Source organism: Camelina sativa, chromosome 16 (assembly GCF_000633955.1).
Source record: "Camelina sativa cultivar DH55 chromosome 16, Cs, whole genome shotgun sequence".
NCBI lineage: Eukaryota > Viridiplantae > Streptophyta > Magnoliopsida > Brassicales > Brassicaceae > Camelina > Camelina sativa.
Window position 1 is genome coordinate 451,559 of NC_025700.1, and position 11,771 is coordinate 463,329.

Here is an 11,771-nt window from a genome sequence, read left to right on the forward strand (position 1 = left end):
ATAAAAAAGAAAAAGAAAAAAAGACAAGACAAATTGGCGGCATTGATGTAGCTGCAGAGTCGAACCTGATAAGCAGAAGTGGCTGCTCCGAAGAGAAAATCCTCTGGAAAATCGTTTCTGGTGAAGGCATCAATATTGTAGCTTGTTGCCAAAACTATGGCCAGAAGAAAACCAAAAAACAGAGATAAAGGTTTCATTTTTTATTTTCTTCTTTTAGTATGTCTGTCTTTAATTTAATTGAAAAAGGGGTTATCTTGGACCATTGAGTGACCCTATCTACATATATAGCAAAATATCTTCTTCTCTTTTTTTTGGGTGAAGTATAATATTTCCGTTATAAATTTACCAAATGTATTCCATTTTTAAATTTGCCAATATATGTTTGTAGTTTAAAAAAGAAATTTCGGGAAAAAACAAATTAGTGAAGTATAAGATTTTTTACCTTTTCGGTTCATGCTAAAATGGGTAATATTCATTGTAATTTACGAAGCAAAATGCCAATTTAGCTAAATTTTACATTTGGAAATTATTTTGAATTATTTTGTTTTTTTTTTCCAAGATAGTTGCATTGTATGTGCCATATTGAAAGAAGAAGAGTGAGTGGAGTATGACCTCATGGACCATGGTACATCTTTGCGTTAGAATTGGTTAAGACGAGAGTCACGAGACAGTGAACCATTCTAAGTTCCAACAAAAAAAACAAGAGAATCAAATTCTACTTGGTGTGACCGAATATTTAGATTTTAACTGTTCTAGTGATTTATTTATCTTTATTTTTTGGGAACAAAAATGCTAGTTAACTTGAATTTTACACCAAATGAGCTTTATACGTTACGAGGCGCAGAATATTCTGTTTTACATATCATTTCATATCCAAATCTTATAAAAAACCATTTGCCAACTCACTTAACTGTTTCTCATAGAATAGATACATTAATTACAGTAAAGAAAAGCCTGAGAGGTTTCTCTGCAACTGAATCATACTATCTTGAGAAGCAACATCAATTGTACCATTGAGAAAAGCAGTGTACCAAGAAGCAGAGAGTTTTGGAGATCTGTTGCGACCAGGATCGCTGAAATTCACATAGTACATTCCGAAGCTGGTTCTATATCCAGCCATTAACTCATATACGTCAATCATCGACCATACAAAGTAACCTCTCGTGTCCGATCCATTCCTGATCAGACAAAAATATTGATTTGTTATATTTTAACTAAAACTAACGTTATATTGTGATATTTGACCACTTCAATGCTAATATAAGGACTAAAAGATGAAGAAGGAGAATCATACTTGACGGCGTTGAGCACAACACCGATGTAAGCTTGAATGTATACAACTCTTGGTGTGTCCTGTAGCATCGAGTCGTGTATCATCGGTTTACCTGGTGTGATTAGAATAATCTTAATTAAGAAGAAAATGGTGTGCTTTCAAACAGACAGAACAGAGCAAGAAGACAAAACAGAACGAAGTGTTACCATTTTCAAGAATGTAGATCGGAGGATTGTTATAGCTCTGCTTTAGATACTCAAGTACACCTTCAAGACCCCATGGAATAGCCTCCCACTTCAAGAAAAGCAATTGAGTAAGGAAAATTTCATGTTTCATGAAGATCAAACAAGAGTTTTTGGCATAACTATATGTATATATATACCTCGGAAAATGAAAAGTTCCCAATGGCTGTCCAAAGAAAGAAGAGTTATCAGTTAAAAAGAGTTTGATGATTTTGATGATGAAAGAAACCTAAGCTTACGGATCAAATATGCGCCCATGTCTTTAAAGAAGCCATCGTTCATGCTGGGAAAGATAGAAGGTGCCGGTTGGTTTGTGACGTAGAATGTTATGTAGTGAATAATTCCAATAAAGTCAGATGATCCTTTCACTTGCTCCGACTCTTCCTCTGAGAAAACAGGTAACCTCAACCCCAAGGTTCTCTTCATTTCATCCGGATAGTCCCCAAATACCAAAGGCTTCAACATCCTGAATTATATATCAATCTAGTCTTTCAGATTTTGTCCTCAAGTTACTAAAACAAAGAAAGCTTATATAATTCACACCAGCCAAAGAGGAAAGCTTTAGCTCTTTGAGTTGCGATTTCATCGTCCTTGGAGTTTGTATCAGGAGATAACCCGAATGCAAATATACTAAAGCCTACGGATCCTCTCTCCTTACTCTGCACCATCATATGATGAACTATGTTCATACGGAAGAATAAGGGTAAGGCTTTAAGAGCGAAGAAGAGATATCTATGTATACCTTGTACTTTAGTTTATACAACTTGGAAGCGGAGGCATGAGCTAGCAACATGTTATGGCCTGCAATATATGGTTCTGTAGAAGAATTTCCAGTAGAGCAATTGATGTATTTGTTAGGAGAACAATGTCCAGGCGGCGAGATTCCTTCGCCATAAGAACAAATTGTTGATGTCCAGATCGGTACAATTAGAGAGTTTTAGTTCAGTGTTTGGAGGATCGAAGTTCTCTTTTATATATAAATAAGTCGGGCTACAATTAATAACTACGAGCTATAAAACGACGAGAAGGAAACAATTATCAAGCTGAGAGCTCGTCGAATCGGTACTGCGAGAACCTGTTCTCTTGTACGAATTCCTTCCCCGTTTTTCGTGTCCTCTCACCGTACGCTGTACATTCACTATTTATAGATTCTTGTGTCGGTTCGTCATCTGAAAAGACCAAAATACCCTGCTCGACCTATTAATTTCCTTGGGCCTTTTCTAGACTGGACATGTTGTTGGGTTGAAATCCACCCCTAACACAAATGGCGAATATCGTAGCTTCGTTGATTGTAGTCCATAACTTCACATCCTCCCCAAACTCTCTGAAGCAAACATCTGCAAAAGCAGTGAAGTCTTCTCTGCAATATCAGAAATAAACAACATTTTTTATTTATTTAAATGTTCATATATATCTTTAAAGGTGACTTTGTTAGATCAGAGTCTTCTTTGATACTTTACATGATTTTTCGGTTGATCCATCCTCCGTACTCATCTTCAAGAGACCGAGGAAGATCATAGTGGTAAAGTGTAACGTGTGGCTCGATTCCTGTTAATAGTTTTGTCAAAAAGAAACCTTTTAGAAGATATATATTGAATTGGCTTTAGTTGGGATCAAGTATAAAGACAGAAGGAAAATAAAGTATGTAGACATAAAAAGCTCACCATGATTTCGTAATTCTTTGATGAAGTTCTTGTAAAACAATAGACCTTTTTGGTTAATGGGTCCTCTTCCATCTGGAAAAGTACGCAACAAAAAAAAAAAGGGGGTTTAAGAGGTCTGAAACAATCTTGTTAGTTACTTGCAAACAAAGAAACAAGGAAGAGTCATTAACTAGGTATAAGTCTTGACCAGGAGATAGAGAATCTGAATGCTTCTAAGCCCATATCTGCCATGAGCTTAACATCTTCCTGCACAAAACACAATAACTCATCGAATTTGAGAAATACAGAGCCAGAGATTTTACAAGAACTTCTTTGAAACGTAAACGGCAAAGAAGAGTGAGTGAGAGAGAGACCTTATATTTGTGATAACCATCACATGCTATGTCTCCATTATCTCTACTATCTAAAATGTGATGTTTGTTGACAAGAATCAAAACAAACAAACAAAAGAAGGTAGTCATACGTACATATTAAAACAGGAAGAAAAGAAAAAGAAAAAAAGCTTACGAGAGTGGGTGAAAGTATCCCAGACGCTAGGAGTTCTTCCATCTTCATCAACAGCTCCTTCCCACTATTTCCATAATTTAAATTCCCCAACATAAAAAATGCTCTATGTTATGATAGATAGACAAAACACATTTAACATATATGAAGAACATAGAAGCAGAATGGAACCTGATAAGCAGAAGTGGCGGCTCCGGATAGGAAATCCTCTGGAAAATCGTTTCTGGTGAAGGCATCAATACTGTAGCTTGTTGTTGCCAAAACGATGGCCACTACTAGAAAACTAAAAAACAGAGAAAAAGGTTTCATATTTCTTATTTCCCACTTCTCGTCGAAAGATTTAAGTGAAGGCAAATATGCCAAATGAATAAAATAATTGATGGGTTTTGTCGATTTTTTTGTGGAGACATGCAGACGATTAAGTAAACGAGTGACCAATCTTTTCTATTCCTTCTTCCACTCGTGGAAAAAAAAAAGCGATCTATGTGGAAGAAGACCATATCCCATAGTGACATGATTCTTGTTCGTGATGTGACCAACCTGCATTTCCATGTTTCTGTTAATTAGTAAATTTGCCAGCCCTAAATGTTAAAAATGGATTTTTGAAAACAATTTAATTGGTAAATTAAGATTTGTTTCCCCCCATTCGGTTCGAGCTAAATTCATTTGTGTTTTGCTGAACAAATAAGATATGCTAACTTTAGTTAAATTTTACATTTGGAGAATATTTTGCTTCTACGACCGTGACATGTGTGTACTAAATTAGAAAGAGAATAGTGGGTGGAGTAATAGTTACGTCTTGTTTCATTTGTGTACTAAATGTGAAGAAAAAGTAAAATATATGCGCATCCAGGGAATCGAACCCTGGTCAGTACCGTGGGAGGGTACTATGATACCACTACACCAGATGCGCTTTCTTAACCAGACTATCAAATATGCGTATTTCACTCCTGTATTTTCATATATTGGGCCTTCATAAGGCCTACGACCATCGGACACGCAGTAACCTTTGTGAACGCTTCGTTCGAAAATACGACAACCAAGATAGAAGAATAATACTGTAGTCTGTAGGTGACAAAAACTATATATAAATTTTAATTTGAGCTAGTTTTAGATTCGTAAATCGGTTGGTACAACTTACAAATGACCACGCTCTTCATTTTACTTTCTTGACCAACGGTTGTAATTTTCCTTGACCATGCAACGATCTATACTTCTTCTTTTTTTTTAACTATCTCAACATTTTAGTTTAGGTATCCATATTTTCATTAAGTCATATTAAGTTACCACGTCTTTTTCTTTTTTAACCCTATCTTCCATTCACGTACACCTACTTGGATCGGTTGAGGGTACAGAACTATAATGTAACAAGTGGATCTATATATATTAACGTGTGATAATAACATATATTTCCATTCAGGCAAATCATGCTAATTATCTCACGCAATGACAAATGTTATATATGGTAGTTAGCGATTTCGAAAAACTTGTTATTAATATGCCATTGATACCAAAATAAGCTATTAACTTAGTACTCACGTATTACAAAAAAGAACTTAGTGTTCACGTATAGGGTCCTAAACAATTCAATTCTAACCAACATAATTATTAAATAAAAGTATTGTACTTAAGAAAAGAAGACTACGTACAACCCGATATATATATCATATAAATTGCAAAGTTCTTGCGTACATGCTTATGAAGACATAAACTAATAAAGAAAGAAAAGGAAAAAATATGTTAAATCCCTCTCTCGTTGTAGTCTTGCTTATTGCAATAGACGCAAGTCTGGTTAACTCCAGCTATCTTAGCTGCTCGGGGAATATATCAGCGAGCGATGTTGATCAAGTCCATTTCGCAATGAACTTGGAGTTCACAGAGGCCGAGTTCTTCTTAAAAGGGTCTACCGGAAAAGGACTCGATGTGTTTAACGCGACGCTTGCTCAAGGAGGACCACCCCCGGAAGGGGCAAAGAAAGCAAATCTTGATCCTATAACTAATCGAATCATCGAGGAGTTTGGTTATCAAGAAATCGGTCATCTTAGGTAAAACACGATCAAACTCGAATTTCCTTGATTGTTATGCATCATGAGATCGTTAAAATATAAAAAATTGTTGGTATTAATGAAGGGCGATCGCGGATATGGCGGGAGGAATTCCGCGTCCGTTGTTGAATCTGAGTAGAGAGAATTTCGCGGAGTTTATGGACAGAGCGGTTGGACGGAGATCTAACCCACGGTTCGACCCTTATGCCAACTCAATCAACTATCTCTTAGCTTCATACTATATCCCTTATGTTGGCCTAACCGGTTACGTCGGAACCATCCCTTACCTTTTATACTTCAATATCAAACGGGTAATCAACTATGCTTAAGTATTCTACATATGTGTATACATGTTTTTGTTACAAGCACATGTATATACAGAGGGCTATATCCAAATAATACATGTATTATATGCACGACGTTATCGGTTTCACTTTGATTACAAGTGAGTTGAATAATTTGCTAGTACATATACGTTATTCTAGCAAAAAGTCTATACATTAAATTCATATATAATAATTACGCTATAGCAATATAATAGCTAGTAATCGTTGTTATTTATATACAGTAAAACCTCTATAAATTAATACTCTATAAATTAATAATCACTATAAATTAACAATATTCGATAAGATAATAAGATAATAATTTTTTTGAAATCTCAATGTAAAATATGGTCCCAATAATATCATAAATTAATAATCATGTAAATTTATATATATATATATATATACTGATATAATAGTGTATGTTTCTCCTAAAACTCATTTCTATAGAACATTTGTAATGTTGTATTTTCAAACTATAATGATATCTCTAAAATATTTTATAACATGTCATACAAATAATTAAATTTTAAAGTTTTAATTTTTAGATATGCATCATTTACAATTTGATAATTAGACAGATTATTAAAATATGAGAATTAATATTATTATTATTCATAAATTTGAATTTATGTATGTCATGTGTATAAGTCAATTTGTTTATAGTATTTGTAATTTATTGTCAATAATGCTTTATAAATATTACAAGTTCAATTCCTAAACCATAAAATTTATAACATCCGAAAGTTTAATCTTATTTTGCTATAATTGTTCCAATTCATAATTTAAAAAAAAAATAAACAATTAAAAATATATCTATAAATTAATAATTATTAATTTACAGTGTAAATTAATAATTATTAATTTATAGATAAATTAATATCACTATAAATTAATAAAATGTCTTGGTCCCAATATTATTAATTTATAGAGGTTTTATTGTATACAGCTTGTGGCGGGTCTATTGGGGGTAGAATCGGGTCAAGACGGAGTGATAAGGACGCTCCTGTATGAGAGACAATACGAGACGGTGGAGGAATACGGCGGAGTCACGGTGGCTGAGCTGACCAACGAGATATCTATCCTCCGTAACGAGCTTGGTATGTGCGGGATCAAGGACGAAGGCTTGTGCGTGCCGCTGTGGCTAGGTGCGGAGAATCGCACCACCAGCAACATCCTCTCTGCAGATGCTTACTCTATCTCTTATGACCGGACACCGCAAGAGATCCTCAGGGTTATGTACGGCACCGGAGATGAACACCGGCCAGGCGGGTTTTGGCCGTGTGGTGCCAACGGGAGGATCGCTAGGATGTTTCTTGATGAAGGGTCTTATGGTGATTGCGTTGCATGCTCTTCAGAGAAAGTGTTTTAATTGATACACACAACAATATAAAATAAAATCGGGATGAAGGTTGTAATATTATTCTCGGTAAGGTGATAGTGGTGATTACTGATTACTGATTACTGATTAGTCCATGTAACTTATTACTCTATCTATGTTTAATTTTAATTTTTTTTTTATAAAACCTTGTTTCTAGTTGTGTTAGATTATTCATGTGGGTCCCCACAAGCAAATTTGATGAGAGAAAAAAAAAACGCAAATTTCTTAAATCGTTCGGTGGGATCATCAGCTAAATTGAGAAAAACAAAGTAGAGATGAATGAGACAGTAGGAAAGATAACACGATTTTCCAGTAATGTATGAACTGTAATCAATAATTTCGAGTGACAATTAGGATGTAAATAACACGTATGCATTATTACGCCGCGAGACGTAAGAATACATTGTAATTGATGTGAACGAAACTTGTAGTTCTACTGATTTGTGTCATATGACTCATTTTTTATTTTAAAATAATAATAATCGTGCATTCCACAACGGAGTTCACGTGATGACCCTTAATAATAATAAAGTTAAAGAACTCCAAAGTCTTTTTTTTGTTCAAAGAACTCCAAAGTCAAAAACTAAATAAATACGCAATAATTCACCAAAAGAAATTACATCTGAAGTGGTTTGTCAACAAGAGATTGGCCCAATAACCCTATTGATCGCTCCGTACACACTGCTCCACATCAATGGGAGCTCATAAAAAGTCTCCCCAGATTATTGAATTTTGAATTAAAGGTACTACAAAACTAAAGGAAGAAAACAAAATGTGTCACACTTCAAGCAAAACTTAATAGTATTCCATTATATTATAGCACAATGTTTCCGGCTTTCAACGACTAAAACCTAAGTAGTGTACAATTTGTTAATAAACAACAAAATCTACAAGAACCAAAGAGGTTCTAGTAATTTTAACTTTACAAAAGAAAAGCTAGAAGATCATTCCCAAAGTGACTAATGATTATGATGAAATTTTAAGTCTACAATAAATTAACGAAGACAACTCATTAAAATGATTTTTACTCAACAACTAAAAGAAAACTACAAACAAATAAAAAAAATGGGATTAAACATAGCAATATATCCTCACGTCGTCGTAGTAGTAGTAAGCTTGGCAGCTTTAAACGACGGATGAAGCAGCCCGAACTCGTCCTTGGCCTCGAGCGGCCTATCCGTCTGGTTACGCGTGGGTTTCACGCGCCGGCTCCCAAGCGACTTATGCGTGAAACCATACATCTGAAGAATCTGATTGTCTCCGAAATTAAGCGCTCTATCCATCTGCCGCAGACACCGTTCAACCGGGTAATCTCCAAACTTACCGCACGGTTTACACCCGACGAAATGCGTAACGAGCGGCCAACGATGGTCTCCAAAACCCGGTTTATGATTCTCAATCATCTCCTCGTACCGGTCCACCAAAATCCCCCAGTAACCGTGCAAGTAATAGCCACTCTCTAGATACACTTTGCCTCCCCATCTCTCTCTCTCCGTCGCGAGAAGATAGACCATGGCGGACTGATCGTCAGCTTCGAAAGCGGGTCGGTCTTTAAGTTCCCGGGTCAAGACTTTACCCGCTTCTTCTCGGATCTTGCCTTTAGGGCCCATAGGAGCCCAAGCGTCAAGAAGATCAAGCGACCACTGCGAGTTCCTAAGCAAGAAACTTCCTGTGTTGAGACCAATCCAATTCTTCTGGTCATAAACCATCTCGCTCCAACCGTGCATCACCAAGTTGTAATCTTTATACCTCTCCCAGGGAAGCTCGAACACCATGTCCGTGAACATCGCGTCGCTGTCCATCCACCATAAGAACTCAATCTCAGGATGAGACAAGAGTAGTTTCCTAATCAACGGAAGCTTGGCCCAGAATCCAGCCATCTCAGCGTCGAGCAAAGCCATGTTGTAGAAGATCTCGATCCCGTGTATCCTACAGTAATCGATTTTGTTCTTAATCGATTTCAAAAGGTAATGGTCACCCACAGGATTCTCACACGGCTTAGGAGCTGAACCAGTGACAAGAAGAACCCTAGGCTTGTTTGGCGCCACGAAATTAGGGAAACTAGGGTTCTGTTTGAGCCAATCGAGCCTCTGCTCATCCCAATCAGAGATCTTTGGACCTAGAGAATACGGTTTATTATTAGTCCGGTCTTGAGATTTGTCGTCTTCATCGTCGACGAATAGCTTGTTGATGTCGAAGGTCTCGTAGCTGTTGTTCTTGTTACCATTATTACCGTCTTCGGACGACGACGACGTCGTTTTGGAAGAGACCTCGACGAGAACACGGTGAGGCTCGCCGCGTTTACGGGTGTAGAAGAAATGCTCACGGATCTCTTCGATGTCTTGCTCCGGCGTACCGAACTTACCGGCTCCGATAGTGCCACGCAAGACGATGACGGTGAGGACGAGACAAAGAATCGTCACTTTACCTTGGCGCATGATTCTCTGCAATCTCCTAAACCGATACGCTCCTAAACACTTCTCTATCATCATATATAATCTTCTTCTTCCTCAACAGATCTGGTCTCGATTCAGACACATATAAATAAATAAAAAAGAATTAGAGGGAAATCTATCTATAATGTGTTTGTAATTTGTAATATTACGCGTTTTTGGAATTTATTTCTACCTCGTAAATGGAAAGGGATTAACGAAGAGATTTTTTTTCTTAAAAGCTTAAAAAAAGAAAAAAAAAAGGAAAAAGGAAAAGATGAAGATGAAATTTGGATTAAGGAAGTAAATAAATATATTGATTTAATACTAAATACAAGTATATATTATATAAATTTTTAAAAATGTCAGACAGAACATGCCTGCCTGTCTTGGACGCGTAAAAATCGGTGCCTATCGACGTATCTAATAGTATCTATCTTCTTCCCACACTAGTAGTAGTAAGCCAAGCCCCCTGTAGTAAACGAACACACACGCTCTTGAGCTTCCCTATATGATTCGTTTTATACTAATTGGGCCTTACTAATATAAAGCCCATAAAGAGTCCAATTACAATTTCTGGGCTAACATTAGGGGCATTTTTTTGTTTTTCTTCTTTTTCTCCGTAACAGAAAACGGTTAAGTCGTTGATGGAGAGGGAGTTAAAACAGGAAACAGAAGCTTTGGAAGTTCATACAAGTGTTAGGATTTAAAAAATTAGAGCACCAGGCAACTAATTGTAATTAATAATAGCCACTAAATAATTTTACGGTTCGGGATTAATTAACGGACTTTTCTAAGTAAGACAAAAGAAAAAAAAAAAAAATTACTAGTATAAATGATGTCTTCTTGTTAACATTTCAATTCAGGATTTAGAAAGATCATTTATATATCTTTTTAATCAATATTCTGAATTCTCTCTGAATCTAAGAAGGGTCTCCATTAACGACGGCAACAATGTACGACGTCAAGAGTTTTAACTTCTTGGCAGTGATTGTGATATTGTTTGCCTGTCGTTATGGAGACGCCACCGCTGCCAACCGAGGCTATATTAAGTACAAAGATCCTAAAGCGGCGGTGGAAGAGAGAGTGGCAGACTTGTTGTCACGAATAACGTTACCCGAGAAACTTGGTCAAATGTGTCAATTTGATCGATTCAACTACTCAACGAATGAGTTGGGGTCCAAGGGTAGCGGCGACGAAATCTTCACAAAGTACCTGATCGGTATGTGGNCGAAGAGATTTTTTTTCTTAAAAGCTTAAAAAAAGAAAAAAAAAAGGAAAAAGGAAAAGATGAAGATGAAATTTGGATTAAGGAAGTAAATAAATATATTGATTTAATACTAAATACAAGTATATATTATATAAATTTTTAAAAATGTCAGACAGAACATGCCTGCCTGTCTTGGACGCGTAAAAATCGGTGCCTATCGACGTATCTAATAGTATCTATCTTCTTCCCACACTAGTAGTAGTAAGCCAAGCCCCCTGTAGTAAACGAACACACACGCTCTTGAGCTTCCCTATATGATTCGTTTTATACTAATTGGGCCTTACTAATATAAAGCCCATAAAGAGTCCAATTACAATTTCTGGGCTAACATTAGGGGCATTTTTTTGTTTTTCTTCTTTTTCTCCGTAACAGAAAACGGTTAAGTCGTTGATGGAGAGGGAGTTAAAACAGGAAACAGAAGCTTTGGAAGTTCATACAAGTGTTAGGATTTAAAAAATTAGAGCACCAGGCAACTAATTGTAATTAATAATAGCCACTAAATAATTTTACGGTTCGGGATTAATTAACGGACTTTTCTAAGTAAGACAAAAGAAAAAAAAAAAAAATTACTAGTATAAATGATGTCTTCTTGTTAACATTTCAATTCAGGATTTAGAAAGATCATTTATATATC

The 11,771-nt window shown here is 36.0% G+C and overlaps 5 protein-coding genes and 1 non-coding gene across 7 annotated transcripts in view; 2 read left to right on the top strand and 4 right to left on the bottom strand.

Moving 5' to 3' along the window:
- Positions 1-236, bottom strand: part of LOC104749048 (beta-glucosidase 8-like) — a 3,400-nt gene extending 3,164 nt beyond the window's left edge. For both annotated transcript variants that reach the window (XM_010470622.2, XM_019237599.1), the window contains exon 1: positions 66-236. In XM_010470622.2, coding sequence (XP_010468924.1) covers positions 66-197 — 132 coding nt within the window. In that variant the 5' untranslated portion in view covers positions 198-236. The remainder of the gene's footprint in view (positions 1-65) is intronic.
- On the bottom strand, positions 938-3,992 carry LOC104753172 (beta-glucosidase 10-like). Its single transcript, XM_019237643.1, has 14 exons — positions 3,855-3,992; positions 3,687-3,750; positions 3,533-3,582; positions 3,350-3,425; positions 3,180-3,251; positions 2,976-3,063; positions 2,775-2,875; positions 2,258-2,412; positions 2,059-2,174; positions 1,755-1,981; positions 1,656-1,681; positions 1,480-1,567; positions 1,295-1,385; positions 938-1,178 (listed from the first exon to the last, which is right to left on the bottom strand). The coding sequence occupies exons 1-14, from the start codon at positions 3,990-3,992 to the stop codon at positions 938-940; spliced, it is 1,533 nt and encodes a 510-aa protein (XP_019093188.1).
- TRNAG-CCC lies at positions 4,526-4,596 on the bottom strand. The gene has a single exon. It is a non-coding gene; the product is annotated as a tRNA-Gly (tRNA).
- LOC104749050 (desiccation-related protein PCC13-62-like) lies at positions 5,242-7,564 on the top strand. The gene is made up of 3 exons (XM_010470623.2): positions 5,242-5,728; positions 5,814-6,039; positions 7,004-7,564. The coding sequence occupies exons 1-3, from the start codon at positions 5,421-5,423 to the stop codon at positions 7,424-7,426; spliced, it is 957 nt and encodes a 318-aa protein (XP_010468925.1). The 5' UTR covers positions 5,242-5,420; the 3' UTR covers positions 7,427-7,564.
- LOC104749051 (xyloglucan 6-xylosyltransferase 1) lies at positions 8,383-10,155 on the bottom strand. The gene is made up of 2 exons (XM_010470624.1): positions 10,064-10,155; positions 8,383-9,954 (listed from the first exon to the last, which is right to left on the bottom strand). The coding sequence occupies exon 2, from the start codon at positions 9,925-9,927 to the stop codon at positions 8,527-8,529; it is 1,401 nt and encodes a 466-aa protein (XP_010468926.1). The 5' UTR covers positions 9,928-9,954; positions 10,064-10,155; the 3' UTR covers positions 8,383-8,526.
- LOC104753173 (beta-glucosidase BoGH3B-like) overlaps positions 10,738-11,771 on the top strand; it is a 4,740-nt gene continuing 3,706 nt past the window's right edge. The window contains exons 1-2 of the mRNA XM_010475462.1: positions 10,738-11,089; positions 11,152-11,183. Of these exons, the coding sequence (XP_010473764.1) occupies positions 10,822-11,089; positions 11,152-11,183 (300 nt within the window). The 5' untranslated portion in view covers positions 10,738-10,821. The remainder of the gene's footprint in view (positions 11,090-11,151; positions 11,184-11,771) is intronic.